The sequence below is a fragment of the Leopardus geoffroyi genome, chromosome D1 (assembly GCF_018350155.1).
Source record: "Leopardus geoffroyi isolate Oge1 chromosome D1, O.geoffroyi_Oge1_pat1.0, whole genome shotgun sequence".
NCBI classification, from domain to species: Eukaryota; Metazoa; Chordata; class Mammalia; order Carnivora; family Felidae; genus Leopardus; species Leopardus geoffroyi.
The window spans coordinates 99,941,011-99,967,055 of NC_059329.1; the positions used below are offsets into that span (position 1 = coordinate 99,941,011).

The following is a 26,045-nucleotide window of genomic DNA, read 5'->3' on the forward strand; positions in this document are numbered from 1 at the left end:
CCTGAGCCAAAGTCGGATGCTCTACTGACTGAGCCACCCAGGCACCCCTTTAGAGTTTATATTTATTTATTTATTTGAGAGAGAGAGAGAGAGAGAGAGAGAGAGAGAGAGAGAGAATGAACAGGGGAGGGGCAGAGAGAAAGGGGGACAGAGGATCCAAAGCAGGCTCTGTGCTGACAACAGAGAGCCCAATGCGGGGCTCAAACTCATGAACTGTGAGATCATGACCTGAGCCAAAGTCGGATGCTTAACCAACTGAGCACCTAGGCACCTCTATTGTATTGTATTGTATTGTATTGTATTGTATTGTATTGTATTGTATTGTATTGTATTCTATTCTATTCTATTCTATTCTATTCTATTCTACGGAGAGAGAGAGAAAGAAAGAGAATACCAAGCAGTCTCCACACTGAGCACGGAGCCTGATGAAGGGCTCAGTCCCGTGATCCTGGGATCATGGTCTGAGCTGGAATCAAGAGTTGGAAGCTCAACCGACTGAGCCACCCAGACACCCCTAAAGCAGACCTTTTAAAGGGTCCTACAAAGGGGCTCCTGGGTGGCTCAATCAGCTAAGCGTCTGAATTCAGCTCAGGTCATGATCTCACGGCTTGTGAGTTCGAGCCCCACATTGGGCTCTGTGCTGACAGCTCAGAGCCTGGAGCCTGCTTCTGATTCTGTCTCCCTATCTCTCTTCTCCTCCCCTGTTCTCTCTCTCTCTCTCAAAAATTAATAAACATTAAAAAAAAAATTAAAGGGTCCTACAAACAACAGAATCAAAGAATGTGTGAGAGAGACCATATTTAGATTACAAAGGCTGAAATGTTATCTGGCTCTTTACAGAAAAGTTTGCATGTATCTAGTCTAAAAGTGGTCAAAGTTACTCCCTTTAAAGAAAAATCAGGCCTGATCCCTGTTTACTGAGGACTTAAGCACCTCTGGAATTACTGAGATTTTTTGGTTGTGGTGATAATGTTGTTTCAGTAAAACCAAATGATCAGGGCTGACATTTGACAAGTAAAACCTAGGAAGAACAATCGTTTAAGTAAACAAACATTTTCAGGGGCCCCTGGGTGATTCAGTCAGTTAAGTGTAAGACTTTAGATCAGGTCATGATCTCATGGTTCTTGAGTTCAAGCCTTGCATCGAACCCCATGCTGACAGTGCAGAGCCTGCTTGGGATTCTCTCTTCCTCTCTCTCTGTCCTTCTCCCACCTGTATGTGTTCTCTCTCTCTCACTCTCTCTCTCAAAATAAATAAACTTCAATAAATAGATGTGTGTTTACATATTAAATATATTTAATTATAATTATTATTTGATGTGCAATGGGGTGATGTCTTTACTCGGTATTTGATGTTAACGTCAAAAGTTGACCTTCCTAAATTCATTTTAAAGCTCTCGGTTTTGGAACTTCAGGAGGTCACCTACAGAAATGGACTGTCTACAGAAGTCTCAGCTTTAGTAGGGTAGAATGAAGCTGTGTGTGTGTGATCTAAATTTTATCAGTCTCACTCCCAACTGGGTGCACTTTGATCAATTCAATTCTGACAATAAGCACCGCCCCCCCCCCCTTAGGGATTTAGCATCAGATTCTTTTTTTAAAAAAAATTTTTTTTTTCAACGTTTATTTATTTTTGGGACAGAGAGAGACAGAGCATGAACGGGGGAGGGGCAGAGAGAGGGAGACACAGAATCGGAAACAGGCTCCAGGCTCTGAGCCATCAGCCCAGAGCCCGACGCGGGGCTCGAACTCACGGACCGCGAGATCGTGACCTGGCTGAAGTCGGACGCTTAACCGACTGCGCCACCCAGGCGCCCCTTAGCATCAGATTCTATAGGCTCACTTCCCCCACAAGACTGCGCTTACTTCAGAAGCCAGCTCTACGATTTCCCAGGACACTCACACTTTGGACTGGCTATAAGATTGGGGGTTCCCACGACCTCAACAAGTTCGATAATTCTCTAGATCCATTTGCAGAACTCAGGAAAGCTCTATACTTACAATTACACTTAAAATTTTTCTTTTTAAATGTTTATTTTTGAGACAGAGAGAAACAGAGCATGAACGGGGGAGGGGCAGAGAGAGAGGGAGACACAGAATCCGAATCCGAAACAGACTCCAGGCTCTGAGCCGTCAGCACAGAGCCCCATGTGGGGCTCGAACTCACGGACCGTGAGATCATGACCTGAGCTGAAGTCGGACGCTCAACCGACTGAGTCACCCAGGTGCCCCTACACTTTTATTATAAAAGATAAACATGGGGGGGAAGTCTGGGAGGGAGCACAGTGCTCCCATGCTGCCTGCCCCCCCGTGGAGTTAGGGCATGTCACTCCTCCAGGCACAACGAAATGTTCCTTAACCAGGATGCTCTGTTCAGCCTTGGTGTACAGCTTTTACTGGGACTTCATTATACAAGCACAGTTGATTAAATCATTGCCCAGTGTGACCGATGAACTCCATCTCCGGTTCCCGGTCTTCCCAGGAGGTTGGCCTGGCCCAAAGTTCCAACTCTAGATTCACCATCACAGGGTTGGTCTTCTTGGTAACTGGCCCTATTCTGAACTTACCTAAGGGTCCCCCTCTACTCACCTGATTAGCATAACAAAGACTTCTATCTATATGTGTATACATATACGTGTATTTTTTAAGTTTAGTTTTGTGCGTGTGAGAGAGAGCACGCAAGTGGGGAAGGGGCAGATAGAGGGAGAGAGAATCCTAGGCAGACTCTGCACTTTCAGTGCTGAGGCCAGCGTGGGGCTCAGACTCACATGAGATCATGATCTGAGCCAAAATCAGAGGCTTAACAGACTGAGACACCCAGGTGCCCCTATACATGTATTTTTTAAGTGTTCGTTTATTTTGAAAGAGAGCGCAAGCAAGGGAGGGGCAGAGAGAGAGGGAGTCAGGGAATCTGAAGCAGGCTCTGTGCCATCAGCACAAGCCCAACATGGGACTGGAAATCATGAACCGTAAAACCATGACCTGAGCCAAAGCAGGATGCTTAACCAACTGAGCGACACAGGCACCCATATATATGTTATATATACATATACACAAATATATATATATATATACACATATATATATATATATATAAATATATACACATATATATATAAATATATACACACATATACATATATATATATATATATATACATATATATATATATATATATAATTTTTCTTAAAATTATTTACTTTAAGAGAGAGAAAGTGACTTGGAGAAGGTCAGAGAGAGAGAATCCCAAGCAGGCTCCACACTATTCGGGGCTTAAACTCACTAACCATGAGATTATGACCAGAGCCGAAATCTAGAATTGGACACTTAACTGACTGAGCCATCTAGGCACCCCACAAACTTATATATATATATTTTTTTCAAGTAATCTTTACACCCAACATGGGGCTCGAACTCATGACCGCCAGATCAAGAGTCACCATGCTTTGTTGACTGAGCCAACTAAGTGCCCCAACCAGATACATTCTTTATTATACTACACTATTTGACTTGTTTTATAGAAGTTCATTTAAACCATGAAACCTCACTTACTGGAAGAAATACCTATTTTTAGTGTATAAAGACAGCCATAGGTTATTTGAGCAATAAATTCGTCTTTTGATGATGGAATTCCATACAGATGTGGAAAGGTATATTCTTGTAGATTGGGGTTAATGAGTTACTTATTAAGGTCTCAATTTGTGAAGAAACATTAATACAGGACTGTTTCTAGGTACAGACAAAATTGGAAAGAACTGTGAAGATTAAAGAACACTTCAGAAATTTCTATGATACTGTGTTCTATTATACTGTATTCTATCATACTGTGTTCTATCTATAAAAATGGGGGCACCTGGGTGGCTCAGTCGGTTAAGCATTCCACTTCAGCTCAGATCGTGATCTCGAGGTTCGTGGGTTCAAGCCCCACATCGGGCTCTGTGCTGACAGCTCAGAGCCTGGAGCCTGCTTTGGTTTCTGTGTCTCCCTTTCTCTCTCCTCAAATAAATAAAAACATAAAAATTTTTTTAAAATGCACCAGGTTGAGGTAAATTAGGGTAATTGTTATAGACTGTAATAAGACTTTTCACTTATTGATTAAACAGAAATCTCATTTACATTTATATTACACCCCCCCACCCCCCCCCCCCCCCCCCCCCCGGCCATGAGGGGAATATTGGTATCAGCCACATCAGAACAGCCTGGCACCCAAAGGGTGGGCAAATAGTACAATCTATGGGGATGCACACAGTCCGTATTTTCTAGAAGCTTCCATATCTTGTAACTTTTTATTTTTAAAAATTTACATCCATTTTTGGGGCACCTGGGTGGCGCTGTCGATTAAGCGTCCGACTTCAGTCAGGTCACGATCTTGCGGTCCGTGAGTTCGAGCCCCGCGTCAGGCTCTGGGCTGATGGCTCAGAGCCTGGAGCCTGTTTCCGATTCTGTGTCTCCCTCTCTCTCTGCTCCTCCCCTGTTCATGCTCTGTCTCTCTCTGTCCCATAAATAAATAAACGTTGAAAAAAAAAAATTAAAAAAAAAAATTTACATCCATTTTTTTTTTTTTTTTTTAAGCTTTTGTTTGTCTTTACTCCTAAGTGCTCAGTGCAGTTTCAGTTTTAAGAGACAACACAGCCTGGACTTTGGGAGGGAATCAGAATGGGGAGAGAAAAACCCATAGTGAGCTGGTGAGAGGTGACCCCCGGGATTCTCGAGTGTTTTAGTGAGGACGACTGGCAGAGGTGACAATGCACAATGTATTTATAGAACAAATTAGCTTTTCTTGGAAGGTCACAAAAATCAGTGATAAACTTGGTAAGAATGGTCAATATGAAACTCATGTGTATCATCAATTCTATTATCCACAGGAAATATTTTATTGTCACAGGCTGTTAAGGTAGGGACCTTATCAGTTACACCTTGTTACATGAAGAATGATAAAATTTCCCTTTGAGAGTCTTATCTTTATTTAATGGCAGTTAAGTACTAAAAAGGGGGGAGTTGTTTTTTTTCTTTTTTAATGGAATACTTGGCGAATTTGTGTCATCCTTGCATAGGGACCATGCTAATCTCTGTATTGTTCCAATTTTTTTTTTTTTTGTTTGTTTATTTCTGAGACAGAGAGAGACAGAGCATGAGTGGGGAGGGGCAGAGAGAGAGGGAGACACAGAATCAGAAGCAGGCTCTAGGCTCTGAGCTGTCAGCACAGAGCCCGACGCGGGGCTCGAACCCGCGAACCGTGAGCTCATGACCTGAGCTGAAGTCGGACGCCCAACTGACTGAGCCATCTAGGTGGCTTTTAAGTTTATTCATGTATTTTGATAGAGAGAGAACCAGCAGGGAAGAGGCAGAGAGAGAGGGGAGGACAGAGGATCTGAAGCGGGCTCTGTATTGACACCCATGAACCATGAGATCATGACCTGAAGTTGGACGTTTAACTGACTGAGCCATCCAGGTGCCCCTGTATCCTGTATTCCAATTTTCAGGATATGTGCTGCAGAAGTGAGCACAGGAGGCAGCTTTTTTTTTTTTCAGGATTTCATTTTAGTGTAATCTCTACACCCAACGTGAGGCTCAAACTCACAACCCTGATATCCCTTGATATCAAGAGTTGTGTCTCCCCTGACTGAGCTAGCTATGTGCCCGTTAAGAGGGAGCTTTTTTTTTTTTTAAGTTTTGAGAGAGAGCGAGCGAGCAGTGGAGAGAGAAAATTTCAAGCACTGACAGTGTGGAGCCCAACGTGGGGCTCAAACTCACAAACCATGAGTGAGATCATGACCTGAGCCAAAACCAAGAGCTGGATGCTTAATGACTGAGCCACTCAGGCTCCCCAGGAGGAACTCTTTTAGTAACATTTTGTAATCAGAAATTTTTGGTGTGGGAAAAACAAGGAATAATGATGCAATGAATAATAATAATGGACTATGAAAACATCACATAGTCCAGGAAAACAAAAATGCAGAACTAAAGTGGACAGAAAAGTGAAGTGAAAGAATTTCCATCGTCTGTTCTGGTTGGAAACCAAAGTGAAGAAGGTGGGAGAAAATAGAAGAGGGGTGCCTGGGTGGCTCAGTCGGTTAAGCATCCAACTCTTGATTTTGGCTCAGGTCATGCTCTCAGTTTGTGAGTTTGAGCCCTGTGTTGGGCTCTGTGCTGACAGTGTGGAACCTACTTGGGATTCTCCATTTCTCTCTCTCTTTCTGCCCGCCCCCCAACCCCGCCGTGCTCTCTCCCCAAAATAAATAAATAAACATTAAAAAAAAGAAAGAAAGAAAGAAAGAAAGAAAGGAAGGAAAAGGACAGAAGAGCTGGGTTTGCTCCAGCATGGGTGGGGTCTTGAACCAAAATACTGACAACAGGAAAAACTGGTCAGGGTCTTGTGAACTGCCACCATGGAAGCTACTGCTCTGATGAGCAACACAGGTGGCTAAATTTCTGGAACAGGGCCAGTCTCAAGCTACTTCCTGTTCTCCAAAATGGCTACAAGAGGATTTGATTTTTTCGGACTGTGGCTTATGATCCATTAGTCATTCATGAAAGCGTCAGGTTACACAGCAACAAATACATATTCTGTGAAACCTTTCTTTTGGTTTTATATGTGTATATTTGGTTATAAATGTGTATTTCTTGCTATACTTGGGAGCCACACGGGTTTATGAAGCTCTGGCAGGGCAAGGGCTCTTCCAGTCCCAATTACATCAAACACTTCACATTAATCTTGGCAGAGCTAAAATGAAAAAAGAGCCATACATCTCAATATCTACCAATAACAATACCACAGTGAAGCTCACATTGTTATTTAAAATATATAATGTAATTATGGTATTGATAGTATAAAAATTAAAGGCTTATGAAAAACTCAAGAGAGGTCAAAGGTCATACAAGCAAGTAATATACAGATCATTTCCTTAAAAGATACATTTTAATATACAGAATAAAATCCAAGATTTTACTTTTCATGATCCCCCCAAATCTGTGGACATGAATACTCTGAATCCGACCAGGAAAGTTTATATTTTGGTCCAATACATTATTAGACAAGTTGTATGATCAAGTCCGGCTTGATTATCATAAATCATAGAAGTTAACAGAATTTACCTTGAAAATTGGTTACTTTTGTAGGTAAAATCCCCTATTTTTTTTTAGCTAAGAGTTTACTCAACTTTAGCCTCAGAACCAGATTCAAAACCAGCTTCTTTCACAGCTGATCATCATTTTAGGTTTAATTTAGGCAAGTTATTTAATAGTTTATTGAAGATCATACAAAAACTCCACAATAAATAATGAAAAGAGTATGCAAAATCATTAGCCTCTGTTTGCAATACAGAAAATACATGTCAGTTCTGGACCAAAATAATTCCACTGAAATACAGACAGTGGCAGGAAGAATGAAAGGGTCTGTAGTGGCTGCGTCCAGTGGTTGGCCACAACCAACCACCACCATCAGCTACTGTGGTAAGTGAGGGTGGGTTTCAATTTGCAGATAAAGAATGTCTTCGGTTGTTTAAAAAAATAGAAACTCTAAAAAAGCTTGTGAATCATATACAAAAGCAGCTGTTTGAGACCAAGGTTGAGAACCAGAAATTGTGTGTTAGCACCGCCAGCAAGCACAGGTTCTGTGACTCATCTGCCCTCTTCTCTTGTGCAGGATGCAGACTCGATGTTGCACACACCATTTGCAGGTATAAAAATTGTCCTGGAATCCAGGGTTCCTGTAGGGTAAAGTCTTAAGCCCTAAGAGGCACCAAGCGGTTACAAAAGCTAGGCAATCATCCAGATCACAAGTTCCGACGATATAATAAATCTCGTGTTGCTTTATCAACTTTTTGCTGGTAGTCCTCCAATTTGTCAAGTATTTTCTGGGACAGCTGGAGGAGAAAAGAAGGGAATCGTTACAGAATAGGTCAAGGACTAAAAAAAGACTGAAGTTAGTCATCACTTTGACTTCACCAACTAGCTTCCCCCTAATGAAGATGTCCGCCACTCTGCTTCACTTACTCAACATTCAGTACCGGAGTCTGTTCTGTGATTCTACTGATAAAATTGGATTCCACTGTTCACACACACTATCCCACTCCTGTTCTAATGAATTTTCTAAACATGCAAATCACACCAGTATTTTAATAAATGCATTACTGGCTATCTTCTCAGAACCGGAAACGCTACATGTGATTTAACTAATCATTTTATAAAGAGATTGGAGCAGCATGTTAAGGGCAACAAATGTTTTCTGTTCTTCCCTTAATCCTTGAGAGCTGAAGAGCCAGCTTCAGGTGGGAGTGCTATTGCAAGGGCTTATAAAAGACACCTTCCCCGCCTCATGAAAGGACTGACTTACAGCAATGTTGTGACTGTTGGCACTGTTCTCTCCCAGAGCCTGGAGAAGCTGGTCAATAGAAGAGTATGGGAGCCACACCATCGGAGCTGTTGCAGACAATGGAAACTGGAAAGAAAAATATCTTCTATTTGAAGAAAATCTCAAAAGTGGACCATTTCTTCTGGGTAGTTTCATAGGTTTGGACAACATAAACTAGTAATTTTTTTTCACAGTAAGAAATTGTGTGTGTATGTATGTACATGTACACAGACACACATTTGTACCACCCCCACCCCTCGCTTCTCTTTTCAACTGGGAAACTTGTCCTTTTCTTAGTGAAATCAAATGTATTTAAAAATTTTTTTAATGTTTTATTTTTTTTATTTTTTATTTTTTTGAGAGAGAGAGAGAGAGAGAAAGGGAGGGAGAGAGAGAGGGAAAGACAGATTTTGAAGTAGGCTCCAGGCTCTGAGCTGTCAGTATGGAGCCCGACGCAGGGCTCCAACCCACAAACCATGAGATCATGACTTGAGCCAACGTTGGATGCTTAGCCAACTGAGCTACCCAGGCGCCCCCAAATGTATTTTTAAATTCATGTCACCTCTTATCTTAAAGTAACTCTAAGACCTATCAAGGAAAAATACACTCAATAAAACTCTAAATTGTCAATGAATGCTTCTATTTGCAGTCTGAAATATAGATTCAAATTAACTGGAAAGAAAAGTTTGGAAAAGGAAAGCTCACCTTTCAAAGTTCTGAATACTTTTCTGAGAGTTTAAGAGCTTGGCTTTGTAGACCCAGATTTTAGACCTGGGTCTTCCATTTACCATCTGTGTGAGCTTTGGCAACTTACTTAACCTTTGAACCTCTGTTTCTTTATGGGTTTAAAGAAAAGGGGGGGGGGGTAAAACATAGGTGGCTGTAAGGATTAAACGAGAAAACACTTGCAGAAATTCAGCACAGTTTTGGAACACAGAAAATAGCATTTTGTTCTTAATTACCTCTTTCCTCTAAATACTAACTAAAGCTACGTTCCTTTGATGGAGAAAAATGAAATGTATTTCCATTTTATAAACAGGAAACTGGGAAATCCTACAGTGCTAGTTCCTGATTATAAGGACAACTAGTCGTGAGGACTCCTGGCTGGCTCAGTTGGTGAAGCATGCAACTATTAATCTTGGGGTTGTGAGTTGAGCCCCATGCTGGGTGTAAACATTACTTAAAAATAAAACCTTTTTTGGGGCGCCTGGGTAGCTTTGTCGGTTAAGTGTCCGACTTCGGCTCAGGTCATGATCTCACGGTCCGTGAGTTCGAGCCCCGCGTCGGGCTCTGTGCTGACAGCTCAGAGCCTGGAGCCTGTTTCAGATTCTGTGTCTCCCTCTCTCTCTGCTCCTCCCCTGTTCATGCTCTGTCTCTGTCTCAAAAATAAATAAACGTTAAAAAAAAAAAAATTAAAAACAAAACAAAACAAAAAAACACCTTTTTTTTTTTCTTAAAGTTTCTTTATTTTGAGACAGAGAGTGTGCAAATGCATGCAAGTGGGTGAGGGTCAGAGAGACAGAGAGAGAGAGAGAGAGAGAGAAAGAGAGAAAGAGAGAGAGAGAGAGAGAATCCCAAGCTGGCACCTCAGAGCTGATGTGGGGCTTGATCCCATGAACTGTCAAATCATGAAATGAACTGAAATCAAGAGTTGGACACTCAACTGACTCAGCCACCCAGGCACCAGAAAAATAAAATCTTAAAAAACAACAAAAACGAAATAACTAATCGTGTAACTACAAATAGTAAAGGGTAAATCCACTATTCTATAGCTCAATCTACTTTCACATCCTGACTTTATTAGAGTGATAATACAGAAACACGTATGCATGCCTACCTCAATTCCGAAGTACTGATGTCCTTTCCCCAATACAGCATCTACATATTCTGAAACCAAATCCACAGCTTCTTCTAAAAGGTCATAATTTAAGTATAAACGGAGCAACTCAGCGGCATCGACCTTCTGTAAAGAGTCAGAGATTAAGAACATCTACCTATTTCCGTCTTATCTGGGCAGTGACCGAAGGATGCAGAGTGTCTAACTCCCTGGGATTTATACTTCTCAATGTAAATAAATGAGCATCTTGGTTTACTTATCCTGGGACAAGGGTTGGATTCCTTAGAGCCCAATTACTTCTGGGTACCTTGTAAGACTTTATCTGTTAAGTGGTCTTCCTGCCCTGTTTTGTAATCTAAGACACATTTTATTATTTTTCTACTTCAGTGTCCACAGTAGTAGTAAAAGTCAACAAACCTTCTCAGAAATGCTGAGTACTGAAGAGATGATATATTCACGTTAATTCCCAGAAATATATGAATGACAAATGCAAAAGAAGTTAAAAGAATTACCAACTTTCAGTACCTGAATTAAATCTTTTCAACTCAGGGTGAAACAAAAGTGAAAACAACCTCAGTTTGGAAGGGCTCTACTAACTATGTATGTAATCATGCTTTCCATATTCTGATATGATCACATTTGTAACTTTCATCATCTTAGCTGCTTTTCTACTTTCTAATTTAACAACAACAACAAAACCCAAAAAGAAAAAAAAAGATCAGTTTTCCTGATTTTAAGCATTACCTTCTCTCTTGCCCTATTCCACTCTATGTATTTCAGATATAGCTTTCACACTTAAGCATGCATTATTTCAAATTAGGAGCTTGTTAAAATATAGATCCCAGATCCTGGCTCCAGATAACCTGATTCTCTAAGTCCGGAATGGGGCTCAGGAATCTGTATTTTGAAGAAGCCCACTACCCAAATAATTCTGATGCAGGCATTCCAAAAACCTAATTTTGACAAAACTTAAACCCTGCTGCAGTTTTGAAAACAACTCCACTCACTCCTGTGAATTTTTTGCGTAATGAACAGTAAATACTGTGTCATGCATATAGTCATTGTTCAGTTGAGCACACAAGCAGGCATGAACTTAATCACTAACCTGTAGAACTTTAATTCTAAACACCCAGTACTTCATACAGAATTCAAGTTCAGCTGTTCTTAGTGTTTTTAGCTAACTTTAAGAAGTTGCCCAAAGTATATGTCAGTATGTTTCCATAAATTATCACCTCTACTTTTTAATCATCTCATGAAGTTATTCATACTGATAACGACCAGCTTCTTACTCTATACGAGTTAAGATACCACTTACCTTGTAACTGTTTATTAGCCAATTAGGTAGAGGTACTCCATGAGACAAGAGCTTGTTGATTACACAGTGGTGATATAAGTTATTCCGAACCTTGTACCTTTCCAGATAAGTTGATAATAGTCTCCATGCTTCATCTGTAGCACTTGATAAAAGCAGAAAGGACTAATGAGTTCCAGATTCTTAACAGATATTTACAGCGCCATTCAAAGCATCTATTTACAAGGAGAAAAAAAATCTTTAGAAGCTCACAACTGAACTGAAAATATAACTACATGGCAACTAATATCATTAGGGTCAATGTGACTTAGGGGTAGTATTAGAAACCAAATGACATGGATTGTATCTCTCCCACTAATCACATCTTTACTCAACTACACAATTCATTGAACTTCTTTGTTACGGATTTCTAAAACAAGGAAATAGGCTCACATCACTGTTTCCAAACCCGATCAAGCATTAGAATCATGCCGAAGTTCTGCTTTAGAAAATGAGGGCAATAGATCTGTATTTTAGTAGTGATATTGGTATGCTAATTTAGGGGTTGAAAACTAATGTCAGAGGACTGCCAAATCGTTAAATGCCCCAATTCTAAAGTTGTGTAATACAAATTGTAAATGCGATTCAAGGAAGGGAATTTTACTGAGGGTTAGGGTTAGAGAAGGATTCTAAAGAAACTGAAGTGCATTCAGGTAGACATGAATTGGGCACTAGGGGAAGTGTTTGGAAGGTAAGCCCTTTGGGGCAGAGGAGCACTAGAGCTGTACCTGGACTCCTTAGTGGTGATGACCGATGAGAGCTGATTGGCTGCTAGCCAGGACCAGGCTTCTGCTTGGGCTGCCTCGCCCCCTAACTGCAACTTGATGCATCTGCAACGAAAATGGTTCCACACGCCATAAACTAATCTGCTGAAAACAATCACATTATTTTGTTACCAAAACTAGAGATAAGGTGATAACTTTAGCTCTGGTCTGCTGCTGAATTCACTACTGGAGAATACTGGCTCTTTCCTCTCCTTACAGCCACATAACTGGCGGACCCACAAGGCCATTGGTAAGTGTTAAGAGAGAATTTACTTCTAAGGGAAAAATTCTGAAAGTTTAAAAAATATTTCCAATTCACAAACTACTTGACTAATATTTAGGTACAAGGTTACTTCAATAAAAAGTACTTTTTAATAATGCTTACAGGGGCCTAAAGGATTGAATACATGCCTTTTCTAAAATGGACCCCACTGTTGACGCCACATTATCTACTGTCCTGTGGGAATGTAGGCCTAGGAATGCCAGGTTTTTTGAGTTCTCAAGAGAAGCTATAAATCAAGATTAAAAAAATAATTAAAAGAAATTATAAAAATCACTGTGGTAGACTAGACAAAAGCATTTATTTATTTATTTATTTATTTATTAAAAAAAAAAATTTTTTTTTTCAACGTTTATTTATTTTTGGGACAGAGAGAGACAGAGCATGAACGGGGGAGGGGCAGAGAGAGAGGGAGACACAGAATCGGAAACAGGCTCCAGGCTCTGAGCCATCAGCCCAGAGCCCGACGCGGGGCTCGAACTCACAGACCGCGAGATTGTGACCTGGCTGAAGTCGGACGCTTAACCGACTGCGCCACCCAGGCGCCCCCAAAAGCATTTCTTTAAAGCACAACTGGCTTAGGTACTGTGCTGACAGTGTGCAGCCTGCTTCAGATCCTCTGTCCCCCTCTCTCTTTGCCCCTCCCCAACTCATTCTCTCTCAAAAATAAATGTTAAAAAAAAAAAGAAAGAAAGAAAATGAAGACCATGGAAAGACAATTTCATACATACTTGAAAGCAAGTCCTTCAAAGACTGGCGTCAAGGGAAGCTTAAAAGTCTGACAGAGGGATATGGCAGTGTCAAAAAGGCCAGCCTGAACCAAGAGAGAGACCATCTCCTCTGCTGATGAACTTCCTGTGAAAATGGAAAAGAGCTTTTTAGTGCAAACAATGGTGTATGTGGATGACCCAAAGCCCTAAAGCCGCCCCTGGTATGAGCATCTCAGAGGAAGAGTGAGAGGCTCTGGCCAGTCTAGCCTACTGTGTCCACCGCCCAGCCTGAAGCGAAGTGTGCTGTCAGTGCTCCCAGAATGCCTCATTCCTACCTGCAACTGCAACTGCTGACGGGTCATGCTGAGCCAGAGTGAGGCGGATTCGGGCCAAGGAACACTCTTTTTCCAGGTCTCCCAGTTCCAGAATTTCAATCTGCCGATTGGCTAGAAGCCAAAGAAAAATGTTTTCAATTCCCAAAGTACAAAGGAAGTGTGTCTCATCAGTGCCTATTAACTCAGTCTGTCAATTTCCACTAAACATGAATTCAGTGTCAATTCCAAAGGCACTAGAGGGAAAACACAGGGCTCCATAAAAGTGAACTTAAAAATAAAGCAACAGGGGGCGCCTGGGTGGCTCAGTCGGTTAAGCGGCCGACTTTGGCTCAGGTCATGATCTCGCGGTCCGTGAGTTCGAGCCCCGCGTCGGGCTCTGTGCTGACAGCTCAGAGCCTGGAGCCTGTTTTGGATTCTGTGTCTCCCTCTCTCTGACCCTCCCCTGTTCATGCTCTGTCTCTCTCTCTGTCTCAAAAATAAATAAACGTTAGAAAAAAAAAATTAAAAAAAATAAATAAATAAAGCAATAGCCCTGTGTCCAGCATGCAGCTGAGCCAAATCAAAGTACTCAAATAACAGCTGCAGTTGAGAAGATGTTTACAAGGTACTTTCCACAGAATTTCCTTTAACTCTTACAACCCTGAGATGCAGTTATCTACATCAGTATGAAAGGAACATGCCCACAGTGAGAAAGGCAGAATTATAACCAGGTGTGTCCAACTCTGGAGCCCAGGCTTTTTGAGAAGCAATACAATGCCTCCATGGTAATATGCAAGGAGCCCGATAAAACAAGTTTGACACGAAGCTGATTCAAATACAGCAAGCAACAAAAACAAGCACTCTCTTTCGAGCATCTTCATTTCTTGTGCAGCCATACGAAGTTTTCCAAGAGCTGCCAGCCAACTTCTAGCAGATTAAAATCTTGAAAATAAGCTAAAAGAAGGAACTTCACAATATTTTTACAGTACTGTACATAATTTACAACTACTATACAAAAACACACATTTAACACAAATAATACTGTAACATAACAATATAATTATTGTCCAGCAAAGAATCCGCGGGAGATGTCCAACTCACTTGGAGCAGCTGTGCATTCTCCATCATGATTCCTCTTAGGGGACGCGCCAGGACGATCACACTGTAAAGACAAAACAAGTGCTTAAATGTGAAAAGTTAGTACAGTTGACGCTTGAACAATGTGGGGTTGGACGCCAAACCCCTGTACAGTTGAAAATCTGCATATAACTTCTGACTCGCCCCAAAACTTAATAGCCTACTGATGACCAGAAGCCTTACCAATAACATAAACAGTCGACTAACATATATTTTGTATGTTATCTGTACTATGTACTATATTTTTACAATGAAATGAGCTGGAGCAAATCAAAAAAATCATGAGAAATACATTTACATTATTGTATTTACTAACAAAAGCTGTGTATAAGTGGACTTGTACAGTTCAAACTTGTGTTGTTCAAGGGTCAGCTGTATTTTGAGATTAACTGATCCAGAGCTCTCATGCTTAAATTCTCTCCACATAAATTATGTTTATTTCAACCAGCACAGCTCTTCTTACAAAGGTACTGTAACTATCAGACACAGGAGTTGTTTGCCAAGTTGGCCAACTTAGCTCTAACATGTTATTGGGTTTAAGGACATGGATTTAACCCCTATATAAACGACTTGACTTTCCTTGGTTCCAGAGTTATATTCTCCAGCCCTAACCACAGGAAACAGCCTAGTAAATGCAGGAACTATACACAGCACAAGTAGCTGTGCATATATGACCCCATCAGCATGACAAGAAAAACTCAAAGTGCACATTCTTTAAAACAGTAATTGTAGATTTAATTAACAAAAATGACTGAAATAGAAGCAGTGACCATTTGCTGAGCACTTTTTGCAGGTCAGGCACCGTCACTGTTCTAAGTAATCTACATGAATGATCTCATTTAGCACCCCCAAATCCTACAAGGTAGACATCATCATCATCATCATCCCTATTTTATGCAAAAGGGTAACTGGACACCAAAACATTAAGTAATCTGCTTGAAGTTAGGTCTAATTCCAAAACCACACTGCAATACTTCTTCCTATAATAATTCTAAACTTGAGAACTAAAGGGGTAGTAATACAGAACCGAATTGTTGCAAAAATAGGTAAGTTCACAAATATCCCAGCAGAAATTTTAAATGAAATGAAGCAAAATGAGGTGATGTTTTCTAAAGGACCAAACCAGTTTCAAAAGGACCAACCCTAATAAGCCAAATGATCTCCAAACTCCAAGATGGAAAGTTTTCATACCACTGCACCAGACGCTGGGTGGACGATCCACGCGTATTCTGGACGAATAAGTCGTAAACAGTTAACAGCGGCCAAGTAACAGTTGCCTTGCTTCTCAAGTCCCCGCAGAGTTCGAACTTCTCTGCCAAGACGCATTCCATACTCAAACATCACTGTACCAGCTAGGAGGCAATAATAAGTCAGACATCAGAACTTCAAAAACGTGTTTTAGACGGGCGCCTGGCTGGCTCTGCCCGAAGAGTATGTGACTCTTAATCCTGGGGTTGTAAATTCAAGCCCCATGTTGGGGGTAGAGATTACTTAAAAAATAAAATATTAAAAAAATGTGTTTTAGAGAATTTGTTATACTAATCAAATATTAAAATTTAAAACAAGATTGAGTTTAACTTAAAACCCCAAAAATTCCTGGGGTATCTGGGTGGCTCAGTCAGTTGAGTGTCCAACTTCAGCTCAGGTCATGATCTCACGGTCCGTGAGTTCAAGCCCTGCGTTGAGCTCTGAGCTGACAGCTCAGAGCCTGGAGCCTGCTTCGGATTCTGTGTCTCCCTCTCTCTCTGCCCCTCCCTTGCTCATGCTTTGTCTTTCCCTCAAAAATAAACAAACATTAAACATACACACACACACACACACACACACACACACACACACACACTCCTGTGTTGGTGAGGATGTGGAAAAACTGAGGGGCGCCTGGGTGGCGCAGTCGGTTAAGCGTCCGGCTTCAGCCAGGTCACGATCTCGCGGTCCGTGAGTTCAAGCCCCGCGTCAGGCTCTGGGCTGATGGCTCAGAGCCTGGAGCCTGTTTCCGATTCTGTGTCTCCCTCTCTCTCTGCCCCTCCCCCGTTCATGCTCTGTCTCTCTCTGTCCCAAAAATAAATAAACGTTGAAAAAAAAAATTAAAAAAACTGAAACTGCTTTACACTGCTGGTGGAAATGTAAATTGGTGTACCTGCTATGGAAAACAGTATTGACAGTTCCTCAAAAAATTAAAAATGGGATTACCTTGTGATCCAGCAATTTCACTCCTGGACATATAGTCCAAATATGGAAAACAGGGCTTTGAGGAGATATTTGTATGCCCTTGTTCATAGCAGCCTTTACGCATATTATCCAAAAGATGATGGCAACCCAAGCATCCATTGATGGATGAACAGAATGTGACATATATATATAAAGAAATATTGTTCAGTCTTAAAAAGAAGTTACATGTGGGCGCCTGGGTGGCTCAGTCGGTTAAGTGTCTGACTTCAACTCAGGTCATGATCTCACAGTTGGTGGGTTCGAGCCCTGCATCGGGCTCTGTGCTGACAGCTCAGAGCCTGGGGCCTGTTTCGGATTCTGTGTCTCCCTGTCTCTCTCTGCCCCTCGCCTGCTGATGCTCTGTCTCTTTCTGTCTCTCAAAAATAAATAAATGTTAAAAAATTTTTTTTTTTCAAAAAGAAGTTACATGCTACAATATGGATGAACCTTGAAGATATTATGCTAAGTGAAATAAGCCAGTCAAAAGGGGTGCCTGGGTGGCTGAGTTGGTTAAGTGTCCGACTTTGACTCAGGTCATGTTCTCACAGCTGGTGAGTTTGAGTTCCACATCAGACTCGCACTGACAGTGCAGAGCCTGCTTGGGATTTTTCTCTCTCCCTCCCTGCCCGCTTCTGTCCCTCCTACACTTGATCTCTCTCTCAAAATAAACAAACTTGAAAAAGCCAGTCACACACAAAAAATACTATATGATTCCAGTAGCCAAATTCATATGGACAGAAAGTAGAATGATGGTTGCCAAGGGCTGCAGGAAGTGGAAATAGGAAGCTGTTGTTTAATGAGTATAGTGTTTTCATTTTGCAAGATGAAAAGTTCTGGACATTGGTTACATGTAATGTGAATGCACTTAGCATTACCGTATACTAAAAGTGGTTACGTTAGTAAAGCTTATATGTATTTTACTACAATAAAAAAAAAAGAAAAAGATCATGTAAATATTATTTCTGACATTCATTCATTCATTCATTCATTCATTCATTCATTAAGTAATCTCTATATCCAATGTGGAGCTTGTGATAACTCACGATCTTGCGATCGCAAGTCCCAAGCTCTACCAACTGAGGCAGCCAGGTGCCCCGATTTTTGACTTTTAGATACTACATTCCCAGACAGTACAGAAGACTAGTTTAGAAGGCTACTTTCAGCCACATTGTTACCTAATTCCACACCATGAGACCAAGAAATGTTTGGATGCTCTGCTCAAGAACAGATTATTTTTATAAAACTTTAGTTACACAGGTTGAATGAGATACTGAGGAACACCTTGTTCTGAGACAGCATGAGGGCATTAAATCAAAGGGCATTAAAAATATCTTTTAGTTTTCAAATGAAACCATTTTTCATTCCAAGTTTTAAAGTTTATACAATTTTATTTAAATTGAAGTTAATTGACTTTTTCTCCCCAACAAATGTTTCTGAGTGCCTGATATGTAAGACATTTTGTTAGAAGAACAAGCCTTGCTTCAGAAAGACCTGGACATTAATCAGGCTAAACTGGTCTTAACCAAGTTCATGTAATGGATGTTGTAACTATAAAAGCAAACAGGGAGCGGTACTTAATCACCTATATTTCTCTGTATGGGTCAAGGAGATAAGTAATACACACACGTTTTACCATTAGGAAAATTAAGAGCATGTCTACAAATTACTTCCATCTATTCTTGCCAATGAAAATCAGCAAGAAACCTTATTAAAAGTTTTCTGAGTGAAAATGGTATAAAAATGTTACCATTTCCAAAGGGGAACCACAATGGTGATCTTGTAAAATAAGATCTTCTAATAGACATGTAATCCCTTCATTTTAGCTGTTCTTTTTTTTTTTCCTGTCTCAAAGACTAATTTTTTTTTTTTTTAATTTTTTTTTTTTTTTTTTCAACGTTTATTTACTTTTGGGACAGAGAGAGACAGAGCATGAACGGGGGAGGGGCAGAGAGAGAGGGAGACACAGAATCAGAAACAGGCTCCAGGCTCTGAGCCATCAGCCCAGAGCCCGACGCGGGGCTCGAACTCGCGGACCGCGAGATCGTGACCTGGCTGAAGTCGGACGCTTAACCGACTGCGCCACCCAGGCGCCCCAAGACTAATTTTTTTTTAAGCCTCCAAGGCTCAAATTTTTTTTAATGTTTATTTATTTTGAGAAAGAGTGAGAGGGTGTGTGTGCCTGTGTAAGCAGGGGGAGGAGGAGGGGGAGAGGGGGAGAGGGGGAGAGGGGGAGAGGGGAAGGGAGAGAATCCCAAGCAGGTTCTGTGCTGTCAGCAAATGCAGGGAGCCAGATGCGGGCAGGGGTTGATCTCCTGGACCCGGGAGATCGTGAACTCAGCTGAAATCGAGTCCAATGCTTAACCAAGTCACCCAGGTGTCCCATAATTTTTTTTTCTTTTAAATCTCTTTATTTAAGTATAGTTGACACAATGCCACATTAGTTTCAGGTGTACAACACAGTGATTCAACTCCTTTATACATTATGCTATGCTCATTTTAGCTGTTCTGATAGAGTTTTCATTAGTCATCATACAAATCCAAACTAAGATACATTCTACAAAAATAACTGGCTTGTACTCTTCAAAAATATCAATGACACCAAGGGCAAATTAAGGCCAAAAGAAGGGCTCCAGATTAAAGGAGACTAAAGAGACATGACAAATATGCAATATGTGATTCTGTTTTTAACCTTTTTTTTTTTTTTGAGAGGCAGAGAGAGACAGAACATGAGTGGGGGAGGGGCAGAGAGAGAGGGAGACACAGAATTTGAAGGAGGCTCCAGGCTCTGAGCTGTCAGCACAGAACCTGACCTGGGGCTTGAACCCACGACCTGAGCTGAAGTCAGACGCTTAACCGACAATCCACCCAGGTGCCTCTGATTCTATTTTTTTTTTAAGTTTATTTATTTTGACAGAGTGAGAGTGGGGGAGAGACAGAGAGAGAATTCCAAGCAGGCTCTGTACTGTCACTGCAGAGCCAGATGTGGGGCTCAAACTCACAAACCGCAAGATCATGACCTGAGCTGAAATCAAGGGTTGGATGCCCAAGCAACCGAGCCACCTAGGCGCCCTGAAATATTGTGATTCTAGACCAGGGGGTAAGGATGGTATAGGAGGAATGTGGTATAAAAGTAATCATGATAGGGGCCTGTGGGTGGTTCAGTGGGCTGAGAATCTGACTCTTGATTTCGGTTCAGGTCATGATCTCACAGTTCCTGAGATTGAGCCCCATATTGGGCTCTGCGCTGTGAGTGCAGAGCCTGCTTGGCATTCTCTCTCTCCCTTCTCCCTTCTTACATGCATGCTCTCTCTCTCAAAATAAACTTTAAAAAATCGCAATAGTATTATATTTACATTTAATTCATGAAATTAGTTGTATTTCCTTAATCTAATAATTGTATTGAAATTAAATAAGAAACTGTCCTTAGGAGATACATCTTAACTATGCATGAGATAATGATGTCCATAACTTATTCTCAAAAGAATCAACAAAAATAAGAAAAGGCCAATAGCAAGCTGGCACAAGAAGTCACAACCAGCCACAAGAATTCAAGACGCCTCTAGTAAAAAAGTTAGTTTGTCTTAAAATCAGACAGAAGATATAGACGGAATGACATCTCGCTGGAAATACCTCAAGAATGTTCTAGAATGGGATAAGTGCATCTCTTTAAGACTAGCTGGTAATCTTCAAAGGGGTGAAGCCAATCTTGTAATTAAATATAATTTCCCCAAATGCTTGTAGAGAACACTCATTCAATAGTAAAAATAAGGTAAAAATTACATAAGTCTAACAGTATTTTTGTAAACATGACTAAACTCTAAGGTTGCCCCCAACAAAGACTGTCGGCTTCAACCGCTCACCTTTTCGGTAATTGTGGCGATAGATGTGAAAGGCATAGAGGAGCTCATAGTAATTGTGAGTCATAAGGTCCACGGCTCGTGCACGTGATTCAATTATTGCCACAACCTAAGGAAGGGGAAGCAATCAGATTTCAAAGTAGCTAGCGTAACAACCACCACAGCTGTGTCCAGTCAGCAGTGGACACGTAAAATTACCTCATTATGCAGATTCACATAGGGAAACTCTACAAGATCCTGTAGCTGCGAGCGTTCACAAAGAACTACCACCAGCTGCCGCAGACAATCTAACCGCCTAGAAGGCAAAAAAAGGAGTGAAGGCAAACTGTCTCAGTGGATTAAATAGAGCTGGTAAACTGTCTTCTCTAAAAAAAAGACTAGGATTGACTACCTGCTGGAATCAGGAATGTGGGTTAAGGCTTCATATGCTTGGCTATTGTGACCCAAATCCAAATGATGTTTGAAAATGCATGTCCTTAAAGTAGCCTAAATATCAAATATAGGGGGAAAAGAAGAGTAGAAATTGAAATACTACATCCAGGACCAATCTAAAGGGAAATAACTAGATTACAGTTAGTTCTTACCTGACTTTTCCAATCATCCCCTGCTTCAGTTATTGCTGACATGGCCAACTGAATAACCAGCTCAGGCAAACCAATAACATCTAGTAGACGCAAAACCTAGAGAAATAGAGAGAGTGTCCATGAAAATTAATATGGTAGTGCACTTCAAACTGAAATAGGATTTAAAACAATCAGAAAGACAACTAGGTAAGATCAAAGATACTGACTATAAGACAGGACTATTTGGTTAATATTTATGACTTTCCTTTAGGGAGAACTGTCTGGCTCAGTTAGAAGAGCATGTAACTCTTGATTTTGGGGTTGTGAGTTGGTGGCCACCCACGTTAGGTGTAGAGATTACTTAAAATAAATAAACAATAAAAAAAAGACTTTCCTTTAGATTCTACTGTCAACAGACTTACTGTAAAATTTCCTATTCATCTTTTTGTTCACAGCTCCATCCTCAATGTTTAGGGCTCTCAGTATGTATTGGTTGGCAATTTCACTAACTTTTCCTACTGTTTAGGTCATAGACGAATTTAAAGCCCAATAAATAAATTGCCGCCATAGCCTTATAAAACCCTAAAGAGAATGATGTTTGACATAACCCATTTTTAAAACAAGACAGAACAGCGCTCTTCAAACTTATCTGACTGTCCACCCTATTAACAATGTCTGTGCATGGGGCGCCTGGGTGGCTCAGTCGGTTGAGCATCCGACTTCAGCTCAGGTCATGGTCTCACAGTCTGTGAGTTCGAGCCCCGCATCAGGGTCTGTGCTGACCGCTCAGAGCCTGGATCCTGCTTCGGATTCTGTGTCTCCCTCTCTCTCTGCCCCTCCCCTGCTCATGCTCTCTCTCTCTCTCTCTGTCAAAAATAAACATAAAAAAAAAAAAAATCTTAAAAAAAAACAATGTGCATACTCTCCTAGACCTGTGCACATGTATTTACTTATATACACACAACTGTCTAATACATACATATAAAACACTCAACGTATAAATGTATAGAAGATAAAGATAAAAAACAGTTTAAAATTATCTTTATTAGTACTTATTCTTTTATTAACAGTATAAAACACATTTATCTTTTAGGTGCTTAGTTTTTCATACTTTCCACTGAAAGAACATATTTAGAAATGTACATAAATCCTAGGTGTGTAGCTAATTGAATGTTCACAAAGTAAACATATCCATTTAACAAGCACCTAAATTAAGAATTGTGTTATGGCAGTACTCCAAAGCTCCCATGTGACTCCTTCCAGCCACTACTGACTTGTACTGGTTTTGTTTTTAATTTAATGAAACAGATGGGGCGCCTGGGTGGCGCAGTCGGTTAAGCATCCGACTTCAGCCAGGTCACGATCTCGCAGTCCGTGAGTTCGAGCCCCGCGTCAGGCTCTGGGCTGATGGCTCAGAGCCTGGAGCCTGTTTCCGATTCTGTGTCTCCCTCTCTCTCTGCCCCTCCCCCGTTCATGCTCTGTCTCTCTCTGTCCCAAAAATAAATACACGTTGAAAAAAAAAAAAAAATAGAAACAGAATCTTATGGTATGAATTCTTTTGTGTGTCTGCCTTATTTTGCTTAACATGTTTATAAGGCTGATCTGTTATTACATGCAGTAATTCCTTTCACTGATACTGTATTCCATATACCGTAATTTAACGATCCATTCTATCAACGGACACTTGGGTTTCTAGTGTATGAGTGTTATGAATATGTTGCTTGGAACATAACTGCACATCTCTTTTGGTAAATACGTACATGTTTCTGGGTAGATCTAGAACTGGAATTACTGGGTCAGAGGGTATATGTCAATGACTGCAGCCAGTAGACACTGGCAGTTTTTCAAAGTGGTTGACACCAATTTATGCTCCACCACAGGTAAGTAGGATGTTTAATACCTTGATAATTTTCATGGTTTCATATTATCTTAAATTGAAATTTTATTTCAAGGTACATTTTTTTTAAAATAGCATTCCTGAGAAGTTCAACTGTTATCAGCTGATTCTTATCAAACCTGATTATAGACTGTCACTGTTTTTACCTTCCCATATGGCTGATCAAAGGCAGAAGTGTCAGCCCTATTTTGTCCTCATTTACTTGTACTTTTTTTTTTTTAATGTTTATTTTGATAGCGCATGAGTGGGGGGAGGGGCAGAGAGCGAGGGAGACAGAATCTGAAACAGGCTCCACGTTGCCAGCAGAAAGCCCGATGAGGGGCTCGCACCCACAAAATGTGAGATCGTGACCTGCGCTGAAGTCAGATGCTCAACTGATCCAGCCACTCAGGTGCCCCTGCTTGTACTTTCTTAATCTAGGTTCTTTGAAGGAATTTTTAAAAATTGTGAAGGTGACTTTCATTAAAATTAAGCAATATAATGTGCAAATTAATTTAACCAATCAAACATAATCTACTAAAATGAAATACAGGAGTGTAGGTGCCACTGGGTAGGTGCCCCACCCCAGCTGTGACACCGTCACTCTTTCAGACACCTGCTTTGAGACTAAATGATAAATGACCACCTGGTAATAGGTCCAAATAAGGGCACCAGGGATCAACCAGTGTTGATCCTTATATACATATTTTTAAATGTTAATTATTGAGAGAGAGCGCATGAGCCAGGGAGGGGCAGAGACAGAAGGGGACAGAGGATCCTAAGCAGGCTCTGCGCTGACAGCAGTGAAATAACGAGTCTGATGTGGGGCTTAAACTCTCGAACCACAAGATCATGCCCTGAGCGGCAGTGTGATGCTCAACTGACTGAACCACCCAGGCGCCCCAGGTTGATCTTTCTATTAAACATTAGCACATCTTAATTTAATTCTTCTGTGAGTATTCTCTTCCCAAGGCCCACTTTGGGGTTCACTAGAGCAGTGATTCTTAAGTCCTTTTTTTTTTTTTTTCTTTTTTTGCATTTTTTGGAGCAGTGATTCTTCATGTGTTTTGAATCAGTTTCTTCTGATGAAAGCTATGGAGCTTCTCCACAGAAAAAATACAAGCAACATTTTGCACACAATTTCAGGGGATTTATCAATCCCTCAAATCTATCTAGTCTCAGATTAAAAATCCTCAGAATTCAGAGGGCCTGGCTGGTTTAGTTGGTGGAGCATGCAACTCTTAATCTCAGGGTTATGAGTTCGAGCCCCACATTGGGTGTGGAGATCATTAAGAAAAAAAAATAGGCGTATCGTGGGGCACCTGAGTGGCTCAGTAGTTAAGCATCGACCTCGGCTCAGGTCATGATCTCACAGTTTGTGAGTTGGAGTCCCACACTGGCTGAGCCCCACTTCTCTCTTTCCCTCTCTCCCTCTGTCCATCCCGGGATGCTCTCTTTCCCTGCCCCTCATTCATCTGTGCGCCACCCCCCCCCCAATAAAACAAAACAAAACAAAACAAAACCCTTAAAAAAATCCTTAGAATTCAAAATAATTTTCCCATTAGTAGGATGGGGAAGGTTATTAAGAGTTACAAATCTATTTCATTTATCTTGGTGTGCCTGGCTGGCTCAGTCGGTAAAGCATGCGACTCCTGATCTTGGGGTCATGAGTTCAAGTTCCACATTGGGTGTAGAGTTCATTAAAAAAAAAAATCAGGGGCGCCTGGGTGGCGCAGTCGGTTAAGCGTCCGACTTCAGCCAGGTCACGATCTCGCGGTCCGTCAGTTCGAGCCCCGCGTCGGGCTCTGGGCTGATGGCTCGGAGCCTGGAGCCTGTTTCCGATTCTGTGTCTCCCTCTCTCTCTGCCCCTCCCCCGTTCATGCTCTGTTTCTCTCTCTGTCCCAAAAAAAAAAAAAAAAAAAAAAAAAACGTTGAAAAAAAAAAAAAAATCATTTTATCTCTTTAACCAGCAATGAACAAAGTAGTTAAGCCTGCCTTTACTTTCTAGTGGGGAACTCAGATAACAACAAATAGATACCCAAAATATGACAACAAGCATGGCTAAATGTTATGAGGAAAATAATAAAGGATGGCAAGGGCAGAGATTGCTCACAGTGCCTCAATCTGCACGTGGGGGGGTGGTACAGGTCAGCACGCAGCCCACGAGCACCACAGCTATTCTACACGGGGAGACAGAGAGGAACTCCCTGAGGTGGTGACAAATGCACAGACATCTCAATGAAACGAGGGCTTGAGGTTTGACTATTTGGAAAAAGGGGAACAGCAGGTAGAAGGGTCTTGAAGGGTAGACTGTGTGCTTGGCTTGCATGAGATAATAATAGGCCACCCTTGCAACAACTGAGTGACCAGAGCAAAAAAGGCCAGAAGAGGAGGGCCAAATCATAAACTAAGGCTGAATACAACATTCAAGTTAATTCTTTGAGATATTGGCAAGACTGATATTAATAAAATTCTAGTGATAACTTGGCTAATAAAATGGGATCACAATGGGAATTTCACTGAAGTTAAAAACATTTACCAGTTTCATTAAAATACACATTTCTTTAAAATACTCAAGGCAAATTCATTTCTCTTCTTTTGGAATTTCAGGGAATGACTTAATTTTTTTTTAACGTTTATTTATTTTTGAGACAGAGAGAGACAGAGCATGAACGGGGGAGGGTCAGAGAGAGAGAGGGAGACACAGAATCTGAAACAGGCTCCAAGCTTTGAGCAGTCAGCACAGAGCCCAACGCGGGGCTCGAACTCACGGACCGCGAGATCATGACCTG

At 41.1% G+C, this 26,045-nt stretch overlaps 1 protein-coding gene and 1 pseudogene across 1 annotated transcript in view; both read right to left on the minus strand.

Annotated features, from left to right (window-relative positions):
• Positions 1-5,020: 5,020 nt before the first annotated feature.
• Positions 5,021-5,119, minus strand: LOC123602796 (annotated as a pseudogene).
• A 1,781-nt stretch (positions 5,120-6,900) lies between these two features.
• Positions 6,901-26,045, minus strand: part of NUP160 (nucleoporin 160) — a 51,573-nt gene continuing 32,428 nt past the window's right edge. The window contains exons 24-36 of the mRNA XM_045485227.1: positions 21,399-21,494; positions 21,206-21,300; positions 21,013-21,109; positions 20,818-20,923; positions 15,938-16,098; positions 14,711-14,771; positions 13,631-13,741; positions 13,317-13,440; positions 12,270-12,371; positions 11,506-11,647; positions 10,191-10,316; positions 8,336-8,440; positions 6,901-7,865 (exon numbers count right to left, since the gene is read on the minus strand). Coding sequence (XP_045341183.1) covers positions 7,776-7,865; positions 8,336-8,440; positions 10,191-10,316; positions 11,506-11,647; positions 12,270-12,371; positions 13,317-13,440; positions 13,631-13,741; positions 14,711-14,771; positions 15,938-16,098; positions 20,818-20,923; positions 21,013-21,109; positions 21,206-21,300; positions 21,399-21,494 — 1,416 coding nt within the window. The 3' untranslated portion in view covers positions 6,901-7,775. The remainder of the gene's footprint in view (positions 7,866-8,335; positions 8,441-10,190; positions 10,317-11,505; positions 11,648-12,269; positions 12,372-13,316; positions 13,441-13,630; positions 13,742-14,710; positions 14,772-15,937; positions 16,099-20,817; positions 20,924-21,012; positions 21,110-21,205; positions 21,301-21,398; positions 21,495-26,045) is intronic.